Raw genomic sequence first — 27,866 nt, 5'->3', positions numbered from 1 at the left:
ATGTTATGGGTATCAGCCAAACATTTTCATATGGGTGCATCCCTAGTTTTAAGAGTATTAATGTCTCAGTGTTACGCAGAATCTCCATACAGTTGAACAAACTGAAGTTCACGCATCTATTATTTTCTCTGTATAGCCTCACAGAGAGCAGCTAATGAGGTTATTGGGCATCTGTGACGTGACATCTACATTTTGGCCTATTTGTAAAACAATGGTAACAAGGAAGCCCCGGACATTGGGCTCTGTGTTTTCCAACTCAAAATAACAAAGCCAAGCAGCCGCTGGTGGGAGGCTGTGCTCTCATGGAAATGAGCAACTGAACCAACAATGTAGCGCCTAATCTCTTCAGAGAGAGGAATCAGTTACACAGCAGTATGCACCCCTCAATGCTTTTCATTAGAGTCAGCGTGCTATTGAAACAGTCCCTCCTTCCCTCCCTCTTACTCATACATGCACTAGATACAAGGTAGCCCCCCAACAACAGAAGGGTTGAAATAAGTGGGGCAGAGGGTGGTATGGGGGTGCGAGGCCTCAAAGCATCGGATTAGAGTTAATGTGCCCTCCCTGGGTTATAATCTCTTCAGAGGGGGACTTTGTTTGAGGGGCTTGAGGGCAGTAAGATAAGTATCTATTACAGAAACTCCCTCTTATCCCCCAAACATCCTCGCTTCAAAAATGAAGCACAAAAACACTCGCCTCTGTTCCCCTCTGTGTCGTCTGATATCCAAGACCCAAAAGCAAGTGCTGCCCTTTTCAGCTAATCAGGAATTAAGGTCTAAAGCCGTATGGCGAGCTAGCAGGCCCCATATTTACTCCATCTGTAGCCCACAAAGTCAGGTAGTTAAAGTAAGATCAAAGGCAGCTTAAAATAGGGTTATTGTATTGAAAGGAAGAAAGGAAAAAAGCATTATCACAAGTTGTTCTTCTTCCCTGCTTTGTATAAGGAGAAACTCTGTGTGTGAGCAGCCGAGTCACTCAGAGCAGAGATTGGAGTTTGATGTAGTAGAAACACAATGACTTTCAACTGTGTTCACAGTGAACAATGCAGGTGCAAAAGTAACCGCGTGGATGAGGAATAAAACACAGCTATATACAGTTTGATATAAAATACAGTTTAATACCAAAATATCTTCATCATTATATATACATATTGTGCAACAGTAATGGAGGCAAGTTTTTCACTTTGGATTATACTGTTGGCTTGAGCGTTAACTTTAACAAATGGGACTAAATTACAAACAAATGGTTACAAAGAACATCTTTTACAAATGAAAAGTGATGCCTGAAGCAAACATAAATGTAGTAGTGCAAATGTCTTTTTCAAAAGTTAACCTAGCACTTTAGAACATGGGGTGAGGGGGGGGGGACAAATTTTAAAAAACAATCCGCCACTTTGACACAAATTTACCAGATTATGAGTCGGCTATTATCTGTGCTCCTACTGCATCGGTCAAAAAAACACATCAGTGGCAAACGTCGTGCCAACAATTGGCAAGCACAGACAGACTGCAGCGTGACAGAAAATCAGCCATTATACGACAGACATTTAGAGTCTATTGAAGGTGGCTGAGTGACCACACCCTCCAACTGGCATTGAATCCAAACTGTATTAGCGTTAGACATAGCGATGAAAAATCAAACCAAATGGAATGTCTCATTGGCTCAGATAAAGTAACACACTGATGGGTTTTGAACGTTTGAAGCTAGGCTACTAATTGCAAACACTTTACACTACGGCCAAACCTTTAGCAAAGTGTAGTGTAACTTTTTAGACTCATTTGCGTTTGTTTGAAAAATAACTTTCAACTGAATGTAGCTTGAAATGGCTAACCGGTATGTTGCTGTTTGTTGCTTTATCCATCTATCTGTCAAACTTCTGTTATTGTCTCATTAGTCTCACTTTGCCAGACCATCCACACGCTGCAGAGCGCAGGAGGGTCTGGCTAGTCCACACAGCATTCTGGGATGGGAGAAAAACGTTTATTGGCATTTCTTTTAACCAATCACAATCGTCATGGGCGGCGCTGAGCTCCGCACAGAAAAGTAGTCATGCGAGAAAAAACTGAGATTGGACAGATAGTCAGGCTAGCTGTCTGGATTTACCCTGCAGAGATCTGAGGAGCAGTTAACCACAGTCCTCAGAAATCCACCGGAGTTTAGAACGCCGACACAAAGAGGAAGGAAACGGACATCGGTGAAAATACATGCATCCGGCGGAATTTCCTGAAGCACCGGAGCAATCCCGGAAGTGGAACGTCATGGATGTAGACTATTGTCTCATTGATCTTCAAGCTGGGTTCGTTGCTGGTGCATTCGAGGGCTGTTGGAACTAATTCCGAAAGTCGAATATAATTTGAATAGTAAAAACATCAATACTATTCGAATGCTGGAATTACCATTCAAATGTGATTGCTTTTTTTTTTTTTTTTTTTTCTATAAATAGGTTGGCTAACGTTAGCTAATCTCCCTCTTGTCATGTCTGATGAACAACAAGTTACGGGAGTGAGAAACACAAGGCATTGTGAAGTAACACTACCTACCGAGTAACGTCAGTACAGGGGGGAGTGACAGGCTGCGGCTGGAAATCGGAAGAAGGACGGCAAATAGTTTTAACGTGACTTTAAAATCGACATCCACCGAGCCAAAATGCTTAGGTTATCAATAGTTGGCTCGTTCTGGTTTCATAACTGTGTCGCGAGTTATAGGAGCTTAGCTGGGAGCTTCACGGAGACGGCTAAAGTTTGTTAGCTGCCCTACAGCTGTCAGTTAGCTTCGACTTCTTCATATATTACCTTCCAACAGTTGGATTCTCAGTAACGTGACAATCTGCAAGAAACAGGTTGCTTTTAAATCACTAAAATAGTAGTAACAGCACCGTTTGGCTTAGTTATCAATGCCGTTGGCATCGTGGTTAACACTATTGTTACTTAGTTTATGACAAATCGTTTCGGCTGTGCTTTCTAACATGTCATTGTGCTAACCGAGCAACGTTAGCTTTACAACTGAGCCCCTTCACTACACTTGTTAGTGTAGATAATGTTTCATTACAGAGTTCTCTGTTGACTTGTGTTTGTCGCTGTGTGCGTGTTGGAATATAATGTCAACCGAGAGCGGCGTGCCAGAAATGCAATGCGCCGTGACGTAGGTCAAGGCCTGGCTAACGTTGGAAGTCCCTCTAGTGGACAAAACATGTAACAACAACCACATGCTTATTGTGGCATTGACAATGCATAAACCTGAGTAGTGTAGTACATATTTATAACAGGTTGCATTTGAGCATTAAATATTCGAAAGGAAGCTGGACCGCTCTAGTGCATTCATGGACATTATCTAATATTGGAGAAATTTGCTGCCAAGCAGCGCTGCATTCACAATCCACCAGAAATAAAACAATAAGCAAACACAAACTAACCCAACGGTTTTGTTGCATCACAAACTCGGCTGTCAACGAGACTTTCATTGCCATTCAGGACTGTGCAAAAAAGATGGAGGGAGGCGGGTCAGGAAAGGAGGAGGGTTATGTATTTTTTTTCTTATTGCTGGTGGGTGGTGCATTGGGAGAGCAGGGGAGGAACTTTTAAAGTTTTCCTTGAAGATTAATTGTATATCAAAAGGATCAAATGCAAAAATAGTGAAAATGATTATGCCATTAACATATTAAGGTTAAATGGAAAGGTTGGGGTCCACCATGTTAAATTCTTTGTTTTGTCATTTTTAGTTTTTAATGGTGAATGGAGTTGTATCAATGATGTATTATTTTAAGATATTGTAGGGAAGGGGGCTGTGCAGGGTTTCTTTTCTAAATCCAAATAAGTTATTAAAAACACTGAAGGGTCTTGCTGGTTTAAACAGGAAGGTTCACCCCCCTCCCTACATTAATAACTTTCTTACAGTCCCTTAGTTGACAGAGTAATTGTGATTTTTAGAATAATGAATTCAGTACAACATCCCCCCCCATAATGGATTACTTACAGTGTCTCTGCAATTGTGTTATAATGCCATAGTGACATCGATCTAACTCTACAGCTGTGTGAAAGGTAGAAAATCAGTCAAACTACTTGTGGTATGTTTTGGAAAATGTTCAGCATTAAGTACAAATGATAGTACAACTGATTTTTAATAGGCCAAAACGTACAAACCACCAGTGTGCTCCTTTTTATTTTTTTATTTTTTTTTAAAGGATAAGTCTGGTTCTTTTAAAGCAGAATATCTCAAACCGTATTCTTTACACAGACTCTGAAAGCGAATCTGGACACCTCTGGAGTCCAGTTGTTGCTCACTTTAAATCAAAAGGCGATGACAAGTTGAAAAGATCCATGCGACCCAAGCTTATTAAGGCATTAGTGACATATAGCAACGTTCATTTAAAAATTTAAAGGCTTCAAGAAATACTTTATGGTCAGTATAAATATTGATAATACACATATAAGCATCTGCAACACCTAGTCCCTGTTAAAGCATCTGTGTTCAGTACTGGGATGAGCTGTGTAGGTGCATCGGCAAACGGGCGGGGGATTGTGTCTGTAAGCGGTGTCGATGTTTGTGTACATTACAAGTATGCACATTAACGCTTCCATACATATGTTTACATCATGTGTGTAACTACATACGCATGTAAGGATTAAGTGGATGTGTTAGTGTAGGAGAGCAGAAATCGTTCCCCGTGTCTGGTTTTTCTCAGCGGGAGAATTTTCTGGGTCTGAATGCAGGAAGGATGAGCTGATGTGAGGCCGTCCTCTCCTCCTCTATCGGAGCCAGCTCCTCTGCTGAGCCCCACTTCTTCTTGGAGTGAAACAGCGATACCAACTTCCTGTTCCTGTTCCGTTCTCTGGCCTGAGTGACTTGAAAATCTGACATCCCAAGAAACAAAAGTGAAACGATTAGGAAAAACCAGGGGCGGAGCCAGATGTTAGAAATATTTAGGGCTCAGCCCAAACCTAGGGGAGGTCCGGGGGCATGATACCCCGGGAATTTTTTTTTTAATTTTTTTTTTTATCCATTTACGGCAACACATTTTTGAATCCATTTGATAATAGAATGCTTAAAATTCTGTACATCATTTGGGAAAAACATGATAGAGGCCAAGAAAGAAATCATCCCGTAGAGCCTATGTCCTATTTTCTATCTAGTTGTTCTCCACCTGTCTTCAATCATTCTGAAACCAGAACACAACACATATTTAGGATGACTTTCACTCCTGCCACCTAAAGAGAGGCAAACATGGACTATTTTTAAGTTAAATAACAGAGGTGTGGTAGGAATCTGACGTAAACAGCATTACTAATGCTGAAACCTATTTTAGTTACTGTATAGTATGCTAGAGGAGAGTTCACAGAATGAAGCGGTGAAATCGGTTACATTTGAATCCATCCCATAATAATCTGGGTCCGTATTTATCAAGCCTCTGATAATTACTCACAAGAACACTGCTAAGAATTGACTTAAGAGTAAAAAAATGAAGTCTTGGCTCAAAGCTGCGCTTAAAAGTTAGTTATCAAGCACGTACGTTAAGTGAAGGAGTATATGTTAAGTGTCAGTCTTCGAGATGATTGGCGAGACTTTGCTGGGCCACAAACGGGATTTTGGATGACGACATATAGCAGGGATGGACCAATCACTAGATAGAGTTCCTTTTATTTAAGAACATTCTCAGATGAATTCACATTAAATGGTGACATTCTAAGAGGAGTTTACATTCAACACACATTTGACAAGGAAAGAATTTAATTTTTTTTGGTCAGAAAACACAGGGGAGACACTTTGTTTCTCTCACTATGACTCTAGAGCCGGTACTCGCTCCGGAGGTAATGGCCGTCACTCTCTCACTTCTCCCTCGCTCTATCACCCACTCCCCACACACACACACGCCGGCTCGACGCACACACCAGCGCACAAGTATAAACATCAGGCCACTTACGTAGGCTACGGAGAAAGCTCTGCGTGGAGCCTCCACAGAACTGTAAAACAGGCTTTAGGAAAGCCATACACCCTCTGAATTGCCCTACGTCTCTAGTTTGCGGCTACTGAAATGGCTACTTTGGGAACTAACATCATCGCACATGAACACAACTGGGCTTATTGAATCCACAAGAGTCTCACCTCTCCAGTCGGACCCAATTTATGCAATTCCAAGACTGTTTAGGGACCCCAGTATGCAGAATGGATTAAAATGTACAGCCAAGAGTCACTACAACCCCTCGCTAATCTTAATCATTTTAATCTCGAAATAAAATCATTAATAGAGGTAAGAAGAGGCGCTGGTTAGCAGATTTTGTTACCTTTTGGGCAGAGCCATGCTAGCTGTTTCCCCCTGCTTCCTGTTGTCATGCTAAGCTAACCGGCTTTGTGTTCAAAAGACAGGGGTATGACAGTAATATCAATCTTTTCATTGTATTGTTTGCCTACATACATGAGAGCGGTATCGATCTTCTCGTCTAACTTTCAACATAGAAAAAACCCAAATGCTGAACTTTTCGGTAACACTGTACTTGAAGGTATCTGCATAAGAGTGACATGACACTGTCATGAAGACATGACACTGTCATGACACATGAACCCTAACCTTAACCCTAACTATGACTCGTCATGACAAAAACCGAATGACACTTACTAAAAGAAGCATTATGTCATAAACGTTTATGACTTGTTTATAATGTTTATGGCACGTTCACGACAGTGTCATGTCACTCTTATGTAGATACCTTCAAGTAAAGTGTAACCAACTGTTCTTTTTAAATTTACATTTTTACTTTGTTTTACAAATGTATTTAGTACTTCAGACAACTTCAGCCGTAACAAAGACATATCAATTCAAAGACTTCTAACTCTAACATTGTATCCAGTGCCTAAGTCATCATGACAGACGTGAGCCCGTGACTCGTTTTCCAAACAAAAAGCTTCACTGTCAGTACGTTGGTCAGCTCTTCTTTCTAAAATTTCTTTCTATCGCGTGTTTTAATTCCACAGTAACAGGTGCTTCAGGGAATGGCTTAACGTAGTGAAATACAACACAAATATAAAAAGGAACAACCTAAAACCACCAAAGTAATACATTTAAAACACATTTATAAAACGTTACTTGTAGCATTAATACGATTTTGACAGCTATTATCCATCAAATGAATTGCAATTGAGCAGCGAAAGTACGAGGCACTCACGCAGCTCGCAGTCTTCCTCTGGACCCTCTGGTTCTTTGATGTTCAGATAATGGCAGGCAAGATGGCCGCTGTAGTCCCTTAAATTTTCTTTGGCCCCTGATAAGAGACAAATAAAATCTCTGAAAACGCAGACTAGTCATGGAAGGCAGGCGAGCTACTTCACTTCCACCTTCCACCTAATGCTTTGAGAAACAATCCATAATCCAAAGGTAAACAAAACCACCCACTGCCACTCTTAAACCGATTTGACTGCACTTACATCGTAAACTCATGTATTTTACATTAAATCAAGTTTGTGAGTTCAAGGTTGCTTTACTAGTTACGATGCTTACATTTTGAATAATGTTCAGATGAGATACAAAATTAGGATTTTTCATATACAACTCAAATTCTTCAATTATGTATTTGATCTACAACTCAAAGTACAGACGGACCTGAACAACACTATTGTGCATTAAAGGCGGTGCTATGTAGTTTAAATGAAAGCAGTTTTTACCATATGTCACTATGAGCAGGTCTAGAATATGCCGATGACCATGTAACGCTGCAATGTGTAAAGGTGTGTATCCCTGCAGAACAAAAACAAAAGAGTGAAAGAAAAGGAAAGCATGCATAAAGACATGTTAATTATTCATTAACATGTATTCAGACTGGTGATGTCACGTGACATGCAAACACACCCTCAACAGTCACGTCATTAACACATACAAGGAGATTTAAAATGTATTTTTTTTTACTTTTTTTTTTTACTTTTTGTTAAGTTCAAAAGGGAATAACTGTGGCAAAGTGCTGGAAGAGTTTAGTACCTACCCCCTAGAGTTTCCCAGGCCCAAACGCAGCCAATGAAAACAGCGTGGAAGAAAAAAAAATACACAAATTAGCAAAGGTTATGGAAACATAAGATAATGATAAAAACATAATTGCCTGGTAATTCGCTGAAAATTGCTTAGTTCTAGAGTTGTGCATGCTGGCGCACAGACACACCGTTTTGGGAAACAATTAACGTGACATGACATGATTTATTAGCGGAGCACTTCTGCAGGCCCACAACACGTGCTGCTGTGATACATTTGCACAGCTGGATCATTGAGGAACATTACATCACCCAGGGGCGCAGGAGAAGGAACCAGCAGCCGTGTTGTCCCGTTGTTACAAGTTCAAGTCAAACAACTTACTGTACATGCCCATCACCTCCTGATAAACACCTGGGTACTCACATGCTGCAAGAAAGAAGAAAACCACGAATAAATCGGTGATCGGTGCGTCAAAGAATTAAAAGGGCACTACCCCGATTTGACACGTAAAGTTCGGTTTACTCATCATGGAAAGTACTACAGTTCTCAAATATTTGACCTTAAGTCAGTGGTACAAACTGAGGGCATGGAGTGTGAAAAATGAGAGCAGGTTATCAGGCAAGCAAGGTTTAAAAAAAGAGTCGCAGTAACACTGGAACCTTGGGTTCTAAAAGTAAGAAAACCTCATTCAAAATCGCAATTTTTAATAATTCAAATAATTGCGAATCCAGCCTTGGAACAGCGTCTTTTTGACTCCATATGTATAGATAAAGACGGTGAGTTAAAACAAAAACAATCTAATATTGTTGTTTATTTGCAGCCATTAATGAACTCTATTTCCCATAAACCCTAGACCACACGTGTCAAACTCAAGGCCCGTGGGCCAGATCCGTCCCCTCGCAAATTTTTATCCTGCCCGCATATCAATTTAGGTTCACAATAAATGTTGTTGCCCGGTTGCGTGCCAAACCAGAGAGACGGGAAACTGTTTTTCAAACTGCAATTATGCGACACTCAAAGCAGAATTTGGCTGACTTTGAGACTCAGAAATTCCCACAGAACCAGAGAGTTTGCATATCGGGCTGTGAAAGGCCTTATTTTGCTTGATTTTCTAAACTCTATGACGGCTAAGAAACTTTTGCTAACTTTTGTAGGGCTTTATGTGGACCAAATTGTACTTGAGAAGGCTATATGAGACATGCAATTAATACAGTCAATGATATTTGACTTTTGATTAATAAAAGCATGTCCATAAACTATAAATGTCTGGCCCCTGATGTCCTTCTCATTTTCCAGTGTGACCCTAAGTGAAATTGAGTTTGACACCCCCTGCCCTAGACTATTGCGGTATAAACGTCTCAGCTCGACGAAAGAGACTAGCCCATGAGGGAGTCGATGGGTCGTAGTTGGCTCAGACAGCAGGACAGAGATGACTGAACGCTGGGAACGTTTTTTGGACGGCAGAGATTACGGCTACAAAGTTGGAAAAATGACTTTAGAGGAGAGTGTTGTTGGTGATGTGAAAGAAAACCAGTTACTGTGATGCAAGTATGTGCTGCTGTGCTGGTGTATTCTCATGGGAGCTGTAGTGTGTTTTTTTTTTTGTTTTTTTTTTTTTTTGTATGCTAACAAGTAATTGTTTAGCTTTATAAAAATCCCATAGGTTTCAATTTCTTATAACAGCAGCTGTACTGGATATTAGAGCTGCAAAGATGAATCGATTTTGTGACTTTTAAATGAATAGGCAACTATTTTGATAGTCGATTAATTGGTTTGAGTTATTTTTTTATGAAAGAAATATAAATATTCTCTGATTCCAGCTTCTTAAATGTGAATATTTTATAAAAACATCTGAGGACGTCATCTTGGGCTTTGGGAAACACTGATTTTGAAAATCATTGTAAAATTGAAAACAATAAAAATGCACTCACTGATTTGGTGTTGACATCAGCGCCTGCATCAGCCACCAGAGAGGCCATGTCCTTGTTGCCATGTTTAGCAGCCCAGTGCAGAGCGGTCTGTGTGCAATGAGGAAAGAAGAGTCATTTATAACGGGGCTGCTCGATTCTGGAAAAAATCATAATCGCTGTTATTTTGGTCAATGTTGAAGTCCCGATTATTTAACCCGATCACTCGTTGACTTTTGGAAGGATGTTGCGTTTACTGAACTTCAAAAAACAACCCAGTGAAACAGTTCAAGAAATCAACAGTGAAAACACTTTGAACTGATTAAATACTTTTTCCCCTTGAACTCTTTGAATTCCCCTTTTAAATATATATAAAAATGAAACCGTATAAAATAATAAACACAAAATAAGCTCAACTGTTCACAATCCTTTTTGAAAACGAGTAAAATACAAATTAAAGGAAAAAAATAAATAACTTTGATCGAAATAAATTTATCACATCTGTCAATCCGAACACGAGAATAAATAAGAGTTTACTCGCAAAACCATGTGTTCAAAATTCTCGATTGCATTGTTTTTGTGATCGTCATGAGCCAAAATCGCGATCAAAATTTGATTAATTACACAGCCCTAAAATGCACTTCTCCCTTTACAATGTACTGTACTATTGTCGGGTATGGTAATTGCTGTAGCGTCATTCCAAGTTGTCTAAGCTGAGTGGGGCAGCTTCTTATTGGCCGTGTGAGGGCCGAGGGGCCAGCTGCGCACGGAGGGGAGTGGACGGACGGAGGGATGGTGAGAAGGAGGGATGGAGAGATGGTTTCCTGCCATCTAACAGACCCTAATTACAAAACAACACCGCACTGTGCCCACAGTTGGGGGGCCCGGCCGCCTGTCACCGGGGGGAAGATTGATGATGTTAGTGTGACCTGCAGAGTGGAGACCCACCCAGACATCAGCGCACTACTGTCAGCACACGTCAAGCAGGGAAACGCAGGCCCCCGCGACACAACACTCATAGAGATACATACATACATACATACATACATATATACACACACACACACACACGCGCAAAGATACTCAAACGTGTGTGTAGATGTGAGAATAATAGACAGATGTATGTACAAGACACGCTGAAAACGCATGCAAACCACATCCACCTGTCGCACTAGAACTGTGATCTCCACCGTTTTTTCCTGCACTCTTTACGCTGCGTAATTATGGGCTATCAACAGGTGAAAGCAGAGCGTTGGGTGCAGATGTTGGCTAAGTTACCACGTCCACTCCACTCCCTTTTGAGTCTGAAACACAGTGAATCAAACGGTAACCATTTCACAATTACATATTAACCGCGCGGATAGATGAAAACCTTACAACCTCAATCGTTGTTACTTTCGCCGAGGAGGTTATGCGTTGGGTTTGTACGGTTGGGTCACTTTGTTTGTCTGGTTGTCGGCAGGATCACGGAAAAACTACTGGCCCCATTTTCATAAAACTTGGAACGGTGTAGTATGGGCAATGGGTGTAGCAGATAGACAAATTTGTTAACATTGTGAGATCCCCCTAGCCCTTCTAGTTATTTTATGTTTAACATCTCTTGATTGGACGATTAAAAAAAGATTATAGATAGAGGTTTTCAACGGCCAACAGATTTTTAGTTCAAGTAATTTCAAAGATTTTGGGGCATTACGTTAATTTCCATAACATTTTAAATCATTTTTTTACAGCTAAACAGAATCACACCTTGTTCAAATAATGTCCTTAATAAAAAAATCTGTCTGTTGGTACCATTACATCTGAGTCACAGAGCTAAGCATTCCGAAAAAAAAAAAAAAATTTAATTCTTTGAAAAACACAAAACGTAGCGATGTTTGTAAGGTGTTTTCCAGAATCCTCAAAGACTTTTCAAACCGTCTGACCGAAACATTATTAAGACTTTGAACCCGTTCTCAAATTGTGCCCCTTTTCAGTTAATCCAAACAAAGATGGCATCTGGGAATAATGTCCTTGCTTTAATTTATTCAATATGAACCAAAATGTAAACATTTTACTATCAGTGATTGTTGTCTATATGGATGTTGTATTTTTTTACAAAATAATGGGTTCATATTTTTCATGTGTTGTACAAAATAAATGAGAGCATATGTTTCCGTGCCTGGATTAGGAAATGCAGTCGCACCCCAAGAAACGGGTTAAAATGTTTGTTTTTTCTTATGACGGACAGAATAATTTTTTTCATCCCCGGGGTTAGAAAAGTCTTTGAGGATTCTGGAACTACCCTCAGAACAGCTGTAAGTGTTGTTCGACGACAATCACCGGGCATCTATTTAGCAGACAAACAGATGTTTAGCTCTGTGAATGTGATAATAATACACGAGGCACAAACTGGGGCTCGCACGCTGCTCGAACAACACACAGGTCCTTTTGTTTTTAGATGCTATGACACTAATTGTGCTAATCGTGGCACTACGAGCCTGTCCAACAGCTGGCGAGAGAGGAAAAATGTCTGCTTGTGTCCACTGAAGGGACTGAGGGAGCGATAGGTAGCTACGCCTCCTGGGTGTCGGGCGTCTGGAAGACAGATTGTGATAGATGCTGTCTGGTCAAGTATCTCCATCTCTTTTGTCTGTCCCCTGTCGCATCTTAAGACAGATTGGTCAAAGGGCTGTTTGACAGGCGGCTCGGCGGGTCTCCCGGTGTGCGGGAGTGATGGACGAGGCCGAACAGGATGCTGCGTCTTCCCTTCCTGCGCTTCTGTTCCTGCCCACTGGGGTGGCCAGCCCCCCCCACCACCTGTCTAATCACTCAGGGACGTCCCTGTCCCTGCCACGCGCTCCCCAGTGAGGGAAGTGGTGGCCAAAGAGGGCTGCCCATCAACGGCCAACACAATGGCCAGTGTTCCTGACACTTGATGGGGAGGAAAGTCAGAGGGGAGTGATGGGCTAATGATGTACTTACAAACTGTGTGGCAGAGGAAGTCCGAAAGTCACAGCAGGAACGGAGGCCCACGTCCCGACGAGAAGCGGGAAGAGAAGAAGGAAAAAAGCGTGAGACTTTGGAGTGAGAGGTGTTTGCGTGAGGTGAGATCTAGGTGTCCCGACCTGTCTTCACTTTCCAAGCAACTTCACGTTTTAAAACGGCCGTTTGAAGCGCATATCTATAAAAAAAAAATTAAAAAAACGCCTGATCCCAACAAACATTCGGTCAGAACAGGAAACACTTAAGTCCTCCCAGGATGAAGAGTAATCCCTTCAGTCCTGGTCAAACACGTGAACTAGAGCCTGGTATTTGGTACACTTAACTTCTGTTGAGCACAGTGAGGACGTGACACATGCAGATCAAATATGATACCTCCTGGTTTTAAAAGACTGGTTCTCAGGAGTCTTGTGATTCTCCGTATCTCTGTACGTTATCTTTGGAAATGCATCCACCTTTTGCGAAACGGGGAAAGGCTGAGGGCTAAAGGGAACATCAAAGAGGCCTGAGGGGGATTTAGCACCTTCCCAGAGACACAACCAGCATTGTTCTACAATTAATCCCAGCCTGCTCTATTACTTTCAGATTATCTTTAAGTGGGTGAAGTCTTTGGGGGGCATTAAGACTCTCCTTAATCTCCCCCCCCCTTCCCCAGCATCTCCCTACACTTCAATGGCGGCCATGCTATCTTGTCCGGGTGGGGATGGCAGAGGCTTAGGGCTACTCTTAGAAGGTGGTCTGCACATGGCCACAGGACAGTGTGAGAACTGTGACACAGGGGAGGGACAACAAACATGAGCTCAAATCTCTTAAGCGCACAGGGAGACAAATAAAAGGATTTGGGTTGTCAGGGGGGCACAGGAGCTAAAAAGCTATCTTTCATAATCCTTTTGATAGTGGACCTTTGAAATGCATGATCTGGATGTTTTAACACAGGGTTCTCAGAATACTATTAAGGGAAAGGTCTCGGCAGAATGAGCTTGTGAAAGTTACACAAGCAAAACGCGGCGAGTCCGAGAGCGAGTATCGCACTGTGAGTGACGCAATCACAGATGAAAGATCAAGAAACGCAGAGCTGAAATACTTTTTCATTCAGTCGGTTTCAATGCAAGTAGTTCCAACGGGCTACAGTAGGCAGAGTTCAGTTATAATTACACAATGATGAAAACTTACCCCCTGAGAAGGATGGTCACGGTCACAGAGTCGGGAGCCACGTTGTGTCAAAATGAGAAAATAAGAAGCTTTAAGTCAGACCAAAATCGTGTAACAATAAGTGACATAACTGCACCACAACATGCAACCTGTGACATATGAAATACTCACCGAGGTGAAGTCCTGATTTGAAAAAAGAGAGGCAAAAGCAAATTTTAGTGAAACCATGTATCCAACCACATTTATATATATATTGGAAAAAGTGTCTTTTGTTTTGTTCACTATATATTCCTGTTACTTTAAAAGATGGTTACGATTTATTACAACCTAGGACAGTTTCGGGAACACTGCACCCACCAAAGTGATCGCTGAGATCTGAGAACAGGGCATCACCATTGTATCGAAGTCCAACCGAATGAACTAAACTAGGAACTTAGAAGTCCCTTTTAGTGCATTCCTGTTTGCGTGAAGATTAGGGAAATTAGACTGATGACTTTTTTTATTTATTTTTTTTTATATATAAACGACACTCTTACACTTAATTTTCACACAGAAACAAAAACATGACGCCACATCATGTTCTTTGTATGTACTGTTGCGTGACGAAAGGGGACTGAAAGCTCCTCCCTCCCCAGTAGCAATACAATCTGTATTTATTTCATCTGTAGATTGTAATCACCCTGAAATGATGAGCAAATTCAGTTTTATTCCTCTTGTTGACTCACTTTAACTTCTCATCGCCGCTCCCTCTCTCTCTCTCATTCACTTTCTTGCTCTTTTTTTCTTTTAAAACCAGTCGGAAAGCCGTAACGTTTGTTTTAAATGTCAATAAACATCACAGGAAATGTGATACTGACACTAGAGATACTCTAGCCTGACAAGCCAGACCCACATCAAGATGTTGGGTCTGGGAACTCACCATTGGCAGGGCTCAATCCGAGGGGCGGGATAAACGGTTGTCTTTCAAATTCCCTCTGCACGCAATAGAATAAAGCCACAACCAGGCAGAGCAACGCTAGTTGATAGTTCGTTTGCCGTTCTTTGTTCTTTTCTCAAAGAAAAGCTTAACTCCAAGTCTTCCAGAGTCGCGGCCAAAGCCGATTCCAAAGACCGCTGTTCGCCAGCAGCAGCAGCAGCCATCTTCTTTTGTTTTCAAGTAGCAGGGAATTCACGCGGAACCGTCGCAACTCTGCCGTCATTGTGTTAAGCCCGCCCACCGACTCTATACACAATGTGATTGGCCTGACTAGAGTTTGGTTTTTCCAGCTCGCAAGCCAACAGAGTTGCTAGATGAACCTGGCTGCCGCTAGGGTGCGTCTAGATTTCTAGGCTAGAGATACTCAGTACTTCCTTAATTTGTGAATGAAGTTGAACTCGAGTTGTAAAAGTTGACCTATCAGCAGAGTTTAAACTGCAGCCTGATAGTTCCTGAACCATTGGAAATACTAGTCCCAGACTGTTTTGGCAGCTAGTGATAGTGAAGCTATAGTAGAGGTACTAAATTAAGTTCAGCAGTTTCGCCAGATTATCTAAAACCAGTTTGGCTATCCTTGTCCGAACTGTATGATCGTTTTACTGCTTTTGTTACTTGCCCCATCAGACTTTATGATGTTGATATCGACACATTCCCAGATGTTATTATTACAGCCAGCCAAAAATATAACATCCCTTGGTAATTTAGGGCGACGCTACCTTCTTGTTTGCCAGCGAGGGGTCCTGTCTGAGCAGCTGAGAGAGGTCAGGGACTCGAGCACCTGCAGCCGAGTAGATCCACTCTTTCTCTATAGGATCCAGCTATACAGAGAGGGGAGAGGGAGCTCAGACGTGCACACACACACAAACACAAATCTTTGTGGGGACCCGTCATTGACATAATGCATTCCCTAACCCCTTACCCTGACCTTAACCATCACAACTAAATGCCTAACCTTAACCCTTACCCTCACCCTAACTATAACCTAATTCTAACCCTAATCCTAAAACCAAGTCTTAACCCTCAAACAGCCCTTTAAAGTTGTGTGGTCCAGCATTTTGGCCCCACAAAGCTGTCCAGACCCCACAAGTATACTGTATTCCCGGTTTTTGGACCCCACGAATATAGTTAAACAAGAACACACACACACACACACACACACACACACACATCCTACTGTCCACATCCTGTTGTGGGCTCTTTTGATAGTGCTTGAAGCTACAAAACCTCTAATCCATTTCCTATAAATGAGTCACATCCAACTCATACATAGTGGGAGACACCCATGATCACACAGTTTACACTTTTACTTCTGTTATTGGTTTAAAGGGAACAGGTAGCGACACCACAGGGAGAGTGGATGTGTATGCCCAAGACCAAACCCTAACGGTCATCTATCATTAAGAGAACCGAGAAACTCAGACTCTGGAGACTTTAGATGTTTTAACTATAGCCCCTCTAAGCCTTTTGTAATAAGAAAGCCATAATAAAACCATAGGAAGAAGAAGTAAAAAAGCACTTACAGCGACGGCAGCGGAGCCCATACTGCCCGTAGACTCCTCGTCTTGCTCTGACTCGGACTGAAAGACAGAAAAAAAACGGTGACTCAGCGGTGACCGTAAGTTAACTGTACTGTATCAGTCATAATGGTCGCAGCATCACAGGGTACACACACACACACACACACACACACACACATATCCACTTTCACACACTGGTCACACTGCTGTGATGTTTTCCAGCTGACGAGACGTGACCAAAGGGTGTCAGACGGATAAAGAGGTAATGAGTCAGCGAGACAAAGGTGCCGGTTTCACACATAAGGGGTAATGAATAACAATCCAATTAACAATTAAGCAAAAAAACAACACGCCTACAGTCAGGCCATGTGTTTTTGTCACCATTTCGGTCTCAAAGGGTCAAGACAAAAACTCTAAAAGATAATGAACACAGCCGTCTGGCAGTGTATAAAAGTGTCACTGTGGCTGATTTATGTGAGAGGTTTTTTCTTCTTTCTTGACTTGATTGCAAATTGCGCTGAGATCAAACGGAGACATGATGTTAAAACACTCAGCTCTTTCAAGTCTCATGCACAAACTGCCACATGTCAGCGTGCTTAACATGAAAAGTGGAGGGATTGTATTTATCCAGCCTATTCCACTCTGGCACGTGCTGCACTTTTGGTGGAGACCAATAATAACAACCAGAAAAAAAACATTGTTGGGCATGAAGTTAAAGACTGAGAGGTTACAACAAGTGCAAGGGCTGCAACTGTTATTCATCTCGTCTTTAAACTGTCAGAAAATACTGAAAAGTTGCACATCTCACGATGTCTTCAAGGTTTTGTCGACCAACAGTCCAAAACCGATTTTATAATAATATAAAACAAAGAAACTAGAACGAACAAATGTTTGGCATTTATGCTTGATAAATGAAACCATGAATCAGTTATTAAAATAGTTGGGGATTACGTAATTACAATTTATCCTGAGGTAGAGTTTAGATTCTCTGCCCGAGCCCGAACTTGATCCGACCCGCAGGCGGGGCCGGGCCCATATTTTCCGCCACTATCCTCGGGCCAGGCCCTTGATCAAGCATTTGTGTTTTTTTTTTTTTTTATCATTACTTTATTAGCCTAATTGGGTGGGGAGAAAGCTATGCCTCTCCAGCTTCTCCCGTAGCTCTGGGTATGTGTCCTGCACTGACTTGAGTGTGAGGTAAACTGTGCTAAATCGTGTCTCCCGTATCTCTATCGTCTTCGATAATTGCGCAACCAGGAGTCCTTTAGCAGCAGATATGGTCTCTCCTATTTCCGGCGCGTTGTCGGCCAGTGCGTCAGCATGCAGACCGCGGCGAAGGACACACAACGCAGTTTACATGCTTCGTCCTTGTTGCATTACCGGTATTCATTAAGATAATTCTAAACAGATTTCTGTAGTTCAAACAACTCGGAACTGTAGTTGAGAACGTAAGTTATAACGGCCCACGTATTAAAGAATTGTCGGGTTTAAATCAACAATCGGGCTCATAATTACAGTATGTGTCGGGCCGGGCTCGGACACAACGTGCACGGGCTCAGGTAGGGTCGGGCTTGATTTTTTTGGGCCCGATCTAAGCTTTATCCTGAGGGGCCAAACTTCATGGTAATCGATCCAATAGTTATCAAGACATTTCACTCAAAACCATAAATGTCAACCTCATGGTGGCGCAAGAGGAAAGTTCAGGGGGTCACCAGTAGGATTCATCCTCTGGGGATCGTGAATGTCTGTACACATTTTTATGGCACGCCATCCAATAGTTAAGATATTTCAGTCTGGGCCAAAGTGGCGGACCACCAACCGACAATTCCATGATATTTGACTATAGTCAAAGTGACAATAACCAAAATGAATTAATCTCACATGCTAATCTCCCACAGTCTGAAAGATGGCTGTTCAAAGCTGGTTGTCCTAAACAGGGAACTGTAGCTGTAGCTTGAATTCATCTCCGTTACATTGGATCTCTATGGTAACAGGTTTTACAGCTGGAGGAAAAAATGGCCAAAACATCCACAGAAGCTTCTCAAAGCACTCTTGCAGCGTGATCTACCACCTGTACCTTTTTTGTACGCCTTTTTTTCCATCTTGTTTTTAAAATGCAACATTACCACACATAACCTAAACAAACATTTGGTAAGGACCCCAAAACATTTTTTTTTTTTAAAGAACTGAGACAAAGAGATGCACTCAAACATTTTCGGTTACACTTTACTTGAAGTTATCTGTAGCTAAGAGTGACACGACACTGTCACGAACGTGTTATAAACATTATAAACAAGTCATAAACGTTTATGACATTACGCTTCCTTTAGTAAGTGTCATTCAGTTTTTGTCATGACAAGTCATAGTTAGGGTTAGAGTTCATGTGTCATGACTGTGTCATGAGAGTGTCATGTGTTCATGACAGTGCCATGTCACTCTTATGTAGATACCTTCAAGTAAAGTGTTACCACATTTTCTTTAGTCCAAGAATAAACGTCTGTTCTCTTTCTGGAGGACAAATATGTAATGGAGACAACCATTTCAAAATGCCCTATTAAATATCTTTGGCATTCATGTACTGCAGTTTATTTGTACTTACATGCCGATAGGGATATATCGGCGCTATCTTTTGAGGTCTAATTGGAATCCATTGTAATTCAAGCTGACCACAGCTGACTCTTCTCTGAAGGACCAAAATACAAACTCAGATACCAGATAAGGACAATGCTCTCCTTCTGATTTAAAGCTAAACTTAAAGGAGCTCCATAGAGCCATCCTGCATTTAAAAGCACGACATTATAAATGCCAGTTCCTATCAACAAAGCTTACAGCCTCAGGTGTTGTGATTAAGAAAGCAGCCAGGTAGCTTCTGTAATGTGAAACAACCGTCAACACTGGGTGTCCTAAATACAAAGTTCAATGGTGTGACTAATACCTTAGCAAACGCACTTAATCTGATTGCTGGTGCTATATTAACACACTTCAACATATTTCATCTGTCTATTGTGTAGGCCATCAAGGGAAGCCACATATCTTTCTCTGGGATTGATCTCAATCTCTTTAATGGGCACAAATGATTATTATCTTTGTAATGAGTTCCAACATGTTGCTGCTTAACATAACAACAGAAAGCTTAATTTAAATGCAGATTCTCCCCCCAAAGGGTCCTCCTCCCACTCAAATTCAACATACTGTGGGTTGCAAATCCAGGTAATTTACTTAGCACCACCTGGTGGGTAAAAGGAGGAACCACTAGAGTGACCTGGAAGTCAGTCTATTTACCTCTAATGAACCTAGGAGATAATCTACTGTATTTCATTTTGTCTAGGTCCAAGTTGTGCCCTTCCTCTGAGCACGTACAGTCATAGGTAATTAAACAAATTTAAATGTAGTTTTCATCTAAATAACTTTCAGAATGACAGGATATTAAAGGACAATTCCGGCGCAAAATGAACCTAGGGGTTAATAACACACGTGTACCGAGTCAAACGTTCTCTGGGATCTGTTTTCATGCTAATCGACTGTGTCTGTAGCTTGAAACTAGCTACCGCAAACCGGTGTTTAGCTGCTAACGCTAGCTTTCGGGGAACAGGGTAAATCACTATTTCTACACCACTAACAAGGCTCAAAATAGCACCACACTTAAACTTTGAATGGAATTTAAAGTGAATTTGAAGTTACTCAACACTATTAATGATATATATTTTATTCATACGAGACACAGAGGTCCTATATTGTCTGTTTTTTTTTTCAGTAGCTTTGGTAAAGTTTGTATTCATATTACTACCTCTTGGAGTGGCAGACACTAAACATTCATAACTTTTATTTTTCTATTTCGACGTCTCTGCTTGCTTGCTAATTGGTTTTACAGGTTTTACAACTGATTCAGGTTGTCTGGGAGGTGCAGTCGTCTTACCGTAGCTGGTAGTTTATTGGTTATTGTGACAATAAATATACTTAAAATTCTCACATTTGTAATCCTAATTGTGTGTTTGTGTATATGTGGAAATACTTCTTTTAGCAAATCGTAATTCGTTCTTTTTTTTTTTTTTTTTTCAAATTAATTGAGCTACTCGCAAGTCTTTCCAAATACCCTGGGGTTGGAAATCATCGGCTTTTTAATAATGATTGTAAAAAAGCGTGAATCACAAACACAGCATGCTATGATGTTACGTCACAAATACCATACGTATAGAGCAGCTTCAAAAAATCGTCTATGATGACTATTACCAGTGTGACTTTTGAGACGAGCAAAATTATGATTAACAAAATTGTGTCATTCATTTTCTGTGGATCCACTAATCGACTCATCGTTTCCTATCAGCATCATATTTCTGCCTCTTTTCCAGCCTTGTTTGGCCAGAAAAGCAATGATAGATCTTCAGCCTTAAAGGCAGGGTTGGGGGCGCCCGGTTAGCTGACCTGGTTGAGCCTGCGCCCTATGTACAGAGGCTTAATCGTGGGTGAACCGTGGGTTCGGTTCTGACCTGTGGCCCTCTGCTGCATGTCCCTCTCTCCCGTTTTTCCTTACCTAATCTGTCCTATCAAAAAAAAAAAAAAAAAAAGGCAGGGTTGGTAATGTTCACAAGATTTGAAAGTAGAATCTCCTCTGGGCTTTGCTAACCCCTCTCCCTGACACAAACGTGCACGAGCACCGCTCGGGACCGACGTTTTACTTCATGTCTCAGTCACCGGCAAGCAAACGGCTAATATCATCACACTCGTACTCGGGAGGGGTAGATTACGCGCAGCGGGGCGAGGAGACATTTCATTGGTTCTTTCCAAGCGGGCAGCGAGGCTGTGATTGGTGGGCATTTTTACAGGATTACAGCAGCTACAGGTGACGGATCTTTTCTGCTCTTTTTTCAGAGCCCTGAAGTTATTTGTTGTTGTCGGGGTGTAAAGACCATTTCAAACATGATATAAAAAAGTGTATATTGGAAATAGTTACCAACCCTGCCTTTTAAAATGAAATACAACATGCATACCTACAACCACTGGTAGTGTAAGTGGCAGTGCACAGAATGAAGAGTTTGCAGTACATACTCTGTGCCAGCGAGTACCGGCCCAATATCCAAGCACTGCCTCTCTTATAGCCAAATTGTCACCTTTGACCCCGAGTCTTTGTCCAGCTCATCGTTCCCGTTGCTTTGTGCCGAGGGTCCCTGGGTTTGGATAACAGGAAGTTGCAGTAGAGTGGGCTGCATGACGGCTGTTCCTGTCTGCTGGTCCTACAGGAGTACAGACATTATGTGCTATACATTTAAACTTTCACTGCTCCAATGTGTCATCTGAGGCCCAACATTTATCTGTGTGAAGTTCTGGCTGAGGATAACGGACAGTGTTAGCACTTAGCTTTCTCTTCCCCCCCCCCGCTGCTGCACCATCTGGGTGTGGATAAATAATGTTTGTTTTTAGTGCCTGTTTAAGCAAATCATGTGTGAGGACATTACACCAGCAGCATAACATACATTTAATCTTTCAAATCTATCTATCTATCTATTACATGCTCAAGTTTATTGCAGGAACAATATGTAAAAGTACGTCCAGAGGATTATTGTGCATTAAACACGCACATAATGTTTATTTTCAGTCAAGTGCTTCTACGCATTAAACAGCTCTGCCTTTTTATGTAAAGACATGATAAGCCCTTTGACCTTCTCTTTCTTCTCACAGTGGCTAACTTGCTCCAGTAACAGAGCATTTTTCTGTTCCACCATATTTCTCTGTGTAAACTCTGATTAAATGCTGACACATGGCTGTGAAAAGGCAGAGGACACAAAGATGGCCCTGTTTAGAAATAAATGCGTCAGTCACATAAAGAGTAAACACTGTGCTGGGGTGATAGCAGGATCAGCAAACCAGAGTTGTTGCTGAATCATAGCAGCTTGGCCCACAGTTTTAGTTTTTACAGATGGAAGAGAATAGAATAGCGAGCTGATCTTTAAATTCACCTCTGCAGCACCGTCGGGCCCTCCACATGACGTCTGCTCATCCTGTTGTGGATGAGAAGAAGCCGAGGCGTCCGCCGCGTCCCACTGTACGGTCGCCGGAGCTCTGGCCAGGCTCGAACCGCTCTGTCCATCACCGTCGGTCCCGTGATGTTTGGTGTCTCGTTCATGCAGCATTTGTCTGTATTTCTTCTTTAGGACAAGATACTTCTCACCCTGCGACAAATGCAGTCGGTTTGCACAATGTGCATTTGAAAAGACGAAAAATCCACAGTCAAAAACAGTCATGTAGGTTAGGCTATACTGTCTTTCTCACAAGAAGTTGTGTGTTTTTTATGCGTACTCTTGTGTCTAGTAAAATGGAACAGTATTGGCATATATTATAGAAAACAAGGAATCTCATTTTTAAGTAGGTCATTTTAACTTTTTTTGTGTAAAGACATAGACACAACTTTACTTTTTTATATAAAGATACTGCTGTACCTCACATCTCTAATGCCCTTTGAATCCAATTATTCGGGGATCACAAGTCAGATTAGTTACTTTAAACCTAAATTGTGGCAGCACCAGTTCTACTGTTGATTCATTTTGTCAATATGTGAAAATGCGTTGTAAAAATAGTTTCAAGGAAAATGAAAACTGCAGCTGCAATCCCTTGGGGGAAACCAGTGGGTACAAAGAGTTCTTTAAAACAAAAATCAAAGATTAGATGACTCCTTAATACGTCGTGATGGTTTTGCTGGAACCCTTCATAACGGTGATCTATTTGCCTGTTTATGCCACAGTGGTGAGACATGAGTAAAGAATATACGGCAGCAGAGCTTTTTCCACAAAAGGTAAAAATATTTTACTCACATTCTCTGACTTCACCACAGCAATTCGGTCAATGATGAGCTTGAATTCCTCTCTGTATTTAGCTGCAGGGGAAAAAAATATTTGAAGTAAGAACTAAATATAGCTTTTAATTTCTCACATTCAGTCGAAACATAAGTGGTTCCAACCAGTGGCACTCATAAGTTTATGATCCCACGCTAAAGTTGACTAAAAAGAGAAATAAAAAAATCATCTTTGGGAAATTGATCTTAATGCCTTAATTAAAAAAAAAAAGAGGAAAAATCCAACCTTTAAGGACACCAATTTTCTTTATGAATGTATAATGTATCGTAAATAAATAAATGTTCTTCTTTAAAATACAGGGGGCATAAGTCAGTACACCATACCTAGAGATTGGCATGGGGTACTTTCCATAAAATCATATCTCAATGCAAATCAAACCAGCTATTAGGCTAACTGAAATAAAACCATGCCAATCTTTAGGTATGGTGAAGGGTATGTGATGATGAGGGGCTATTTTTTAATTTAAAAAATGTGCGGTGAAGGGAGGATACTGGCGTTAGTGTAGGCGGAGCATTTGGCCGCTACGCACACACTACGCACAGCGCTCAGCGAGGTGCAGGTCGATGAAAGATAAGAAAGATCTCTCTACTTGTTCTGCAGTGTTAGTTTAGTTTGCTGTCCCATTACTCAACCCCGTATTTGTGAATGCAAATATCTGAAGTGAAAACTCTGTTACAACTATATTGTTGTGTATCATTGCACGTTCTTTAAGTGGGTATATGGAAATCCTGGAGATTTCTTAGTGGGTATACTGTGTAAACCTGCATATCCCATAGACTACACCACTGGTTCCAACACCCACAAATGCCAGTGAGGGTGAAAAGGAAGTGCACAAAACTGCCTTATGTGGGTGACAGAAATAGACGGGGATAAAAAGAGTTTGATTTACTATAAAAACACATTAAGTATTTCCAGATGCAGATGCAACTAGAATGTAATGGTGTCTGTTTACAATTGATGTGGGGTTGTTGAGCTACAGTCTGCAGGAGAATTTGCTGATTTGTGTTTCTGAGGCAGTAAAAGGAAGGAGTTCTGCTGCCGTATCTGTTTAGCTGACAAAGCTAGATGCAGCTTATATTGTAAAGAAACGGTTGCGTCAACGAAATCACAGCACACCAAGCTTCAGAGGAAAGATGTTCCCCTGCAACAAAGATCCAAACACGTCACAGTGCATCCCCAAAGGCAAAAAACCTGACCCTCACAAGACCTAAATAAAATCTTTCCTGTGGGAAGCAAACAAACTACAGCTGACCAGCTGATAAACCTCATCAGATAATGCTTTCCTCTTTAGTTTACAGCAGTGAGCACATATGTGCAGACTGCGTGATTAAGAGCAGCCAGGTTGGCTAAACAAGAGGAATTTTCCAGGCATAGGTATTCCATTAATGCATAGGTGTACATGGGCATGCAGCTCAGGACAATTGAAGTGTTTCCCTTTCCTGATGCGGACGGAAAGAACATTTGTAGTAAGATAGTTGCACCACTCACGTTCAACAACAACAGGAAAGCCAAAGGAAGCAGCCACTTACATCTGTCTCAACAAAAGAATTCCTTGCTCACCAACGTGAGTAACACAGTATAAATGCTAGTTATTTATTAGCCAAAGGTCTGCACAAACAAGGACCTCACACGTGTGCATGCACCCCCGCCCCCGCCCCCCAACACCGCTATACTCCCACCATGCCCCAGTTTTCCAGTCTGATGAAAAAGCAACCCCATTAGAGGTCTACATCCAGTCATGCATGTGGACTTAATTGTGATTAAAACACGATCATCACAATTACGACATCGAAATCTGCAACCACATGCTACGACAGACTTCAAATGTCTGGGAAGCACTTTTCTAATTGGACAGACATGTCAGATGGCAGAGAATCAAGGCAGCTCTCTAAACCTCTGTCAACAACTGCAGTGCTTACATAGCATCTGGACAGTACATGCTGGCAATGGCAATACAAGGTCACTTTGGATAATCATTTAGGGAGGTTAAAATATGTTTGCATGTCAGGCGGTGCCAAAAGTAAAGGTACACTTGAATCATTACAAGCTTGTTTGTATTGTGGGCCAAATATATTTTGCAGTTAAACTGTCAATAGCTAGTGAAGTGTGCTTTGTCTTTAAAGGGTTTCAATGGGACATTTCTACTTTAGGTACACCTATAGCTAAAACTAAGGCAAGCTAATACAACAGCACTGCAATAAATCTTGTCCATTCCACCAGACTGTTACTTTTGAAGGAATAAATGACACAATATTTGTGTCACAAATCCAAATAGTTGAATTTATAAGCAATACAATGCAATATTGCTCAGCTAATGCACGTTGCTACAACCTTTACTTGGTCTGGTGTGACCAATAGCTTCTGGTGGCTAACGTTGGCTAATATTAGCAGGCTTTAGATACTGTAATGTGTTTACTATTGGTTTTACTTTTGTGACAAATCCTTGAAATGGTTAAGATGTAGTACAACAGTAACACAAGTGGGGGAAAAGTTAGCAAACTTCAGTGAGGTCAGGTACAAAACAATATCTATCTAAAGTTAGCTAACTTTAGCGCAACTAACAATTCTTTCTTTTTTTTTTAATAGATTTATCTAATGATTATTCTCTCAATTGATTGATTAAGTTTGGTGTGTAAAACATCGAAGAGAACAGTTAAGAAACATGTCTGTTTTGTTTAGGGTTTGTTTTATAAAGCCTCAAATTTACTATAATGTAAGAACAAGAAAAGCATTTGAGTACCTGTAACCATTTAAATGATGGCTTTTTTTCCCTTGAAAATGATTGATTGGAAATCATTGCTGCCAATGAATTTTCTTCCCATTAAATAATTGATGGCTATTTGTTGCAGCTCTAGCTAGCCTCCTGAAGTGATTGGGCATATACAGTATGTGTGCATGTGCACATACAAGTAATTTGACTCTGGGTTTTGGTTGCTCTCAATCAGAAAATAGACAAACGGCTAAAAAACAAGGACAACAAAGACCAAGTTAAGTCTGTAGCCACATAACTCCTGAGTGTAGCTGAGCAATACTGCATTTTATTGCTTTTTAATTCAACTTTTGAACTTTTGTAACAGGAAGATTGCGTTATTGTTTTTAAAAGTTACATAGTGTAGCTTTAAAGTGGGATGGACAGGCTTTATTACAGGGCTGTTAGATTGCATTAGCTAGGTGTTAATAACGTTAACACCCAAAAACATTTGTCTAAAAAAGCCAAATATGAGAGGAATTTCTATGTAGCCTAAGCAGTCAGAACAGTTGCATAAGCATGTGGGTGGAGAAGAACAGCAGGGAGTCACACAGGCAAACATCTTTTCAGCAAATAGTGGAAAATAGTGAATTTATAGCACATAGTAATTATTTCTCATTTTGCTGAAAGACCACAGCTGTGTCTGAGGAGCCACTGGGCCTTCTTGTATGGTGGTGACACACATGTCGGTGATGGGTTTGTGTTCAGGTCCTGTGCTCAGTTACCAGGCAGATACAAGTGGCCTGGGGGAGGAAATGACACAATTCCAGCTGAAACTGTAGCTAGATGTATGGAGGGGCTTTTAATGCAAACCAGATGTCTGCTTTACAACAGCGGAACACTGAAAGGATATAAAAAAAAAAAAAAGCCGTGTGTTAGAGCAGACTGATGAATGTTGCTTTTAAATAGGCCTAAATGAATCATGTTAGTCCAACTATATATATATGAGTAGTGGGGTGAATTGAATTTGTGCAATCTCACAGTACCGAGCACTAATGCGAGCGCATCACATTTCGCCATTTTTCGGGTTAATATTTTCACCCATCTGAATCCACGAGACAACGACTCGCTACTTACCACGTAACTGCAAGTCACTGTGGCCAATAAAGGGCTTAAATGTCTTCAGTAAATCTGCATTTTTGACTCTGCCTGAGCTGCCTCCCGTGGAGTAGAAATAATCCAGCAGCGACTCTTCGCTCACATCACCCATCTCCGCTCAGTGTTTATAACGTCTTTGTAGCGACAGGGATTCTGTTTTGAAGATGGTTTTCTATTCTCTTGGTATTTTCTCCCCAGCCATAATGCAGTCCTCTTGGCTAATTTGTTGTAGTAGTTTATATCTAAACTTCACTCCACCCAGACGAGCTGACCGCTGCTGCGCCTCCTCCTGTTAACCCTTTAAAGACACCAGCATCTTATTTTTTTTACCCCTCAACCTCAGCGTTCGGATGTAGCTGCTACAATCAGGTTTTTTTTGTAGCTTTTAGTCCACCACTTATTGTCTTTGTTGAAATGCGCCATACCTAAAGCGTGTGCGCGGCATACTCCTTACTGGAGGTGATCGTGAACGTCTCACATTCACGTAGTAACGTTAAGAGCAGTTTTATGGTAGTAGGCCTATGCCTATCTATGTAGTTCTTCTCCAAATGTATTCAGTGGTGGAACAAGTCATTTTACTACTTTTTATTTAAGTGAGTCATTCCGGTTATGCAGCAACATTTTGTTTCTCAAAAACATTTGAACAAATAATATATGTATTTTTCATGTTTATTACACGACTGTCAGGA

General features: G+C 41.2%; 1 protein-coding gene across 1 annotated transcript; it reads right to left on the bottom strand.

The window, feature by feature from the left end:
* Positions 1 to 1,096: 1,096 nt before the first annotated feature.
* On the bottom strand, positions 1,097 to 27,477 carry LOC144521287 (uncharacterized). Its single transcript, XM_078255791.1, has 11 exons — positions 27,157 to 27,477; positions 23,289 to 23,350; positions 22,437 to 22,649; positions 21,591 to 21,713; positions 16,486 to 16,542; positions 15,682 to 15,783; positions 14,146 to 14,172; positions 9,877 to 9,969; positions 7,654 to 7,726; positions 7,158 to 7,253; positions 1,097 to 4,850 (listed from the first exon to the last, which is right to left on the bottom strand). Exons 1-11 carry the CDS (start codon positions 27,287 to 27,289, stop codon positions 4,678 to 4,680), a joined length of 1,152 nt encoding a protein of 383 aa, XP_078111917.1. The 5' UTR covers positions 27,290 to 27,477; the 3' UTR covers positions 1,097 to 4,677.
* Positions 27,478 to 27,866: the final 389 nt, after the last annotated feature.

This window comes from Sander vitreus, chromosome 7, assembly GCF_031162955.1.
Source record: "Sander vitreus isolate 19-12246 chromosome 7, sanVit1, whole genome shotgun sequence".
NCBI lineage: Eukaryota > Metazoa > Chordata > Actinopteri > Perciformes > Percidae > Sander > Sander vitreus.
Note: the sequence above shows the minus strand (reverse complement) of the source record. Positions and strands in the feature narration are given on the sequence as shown.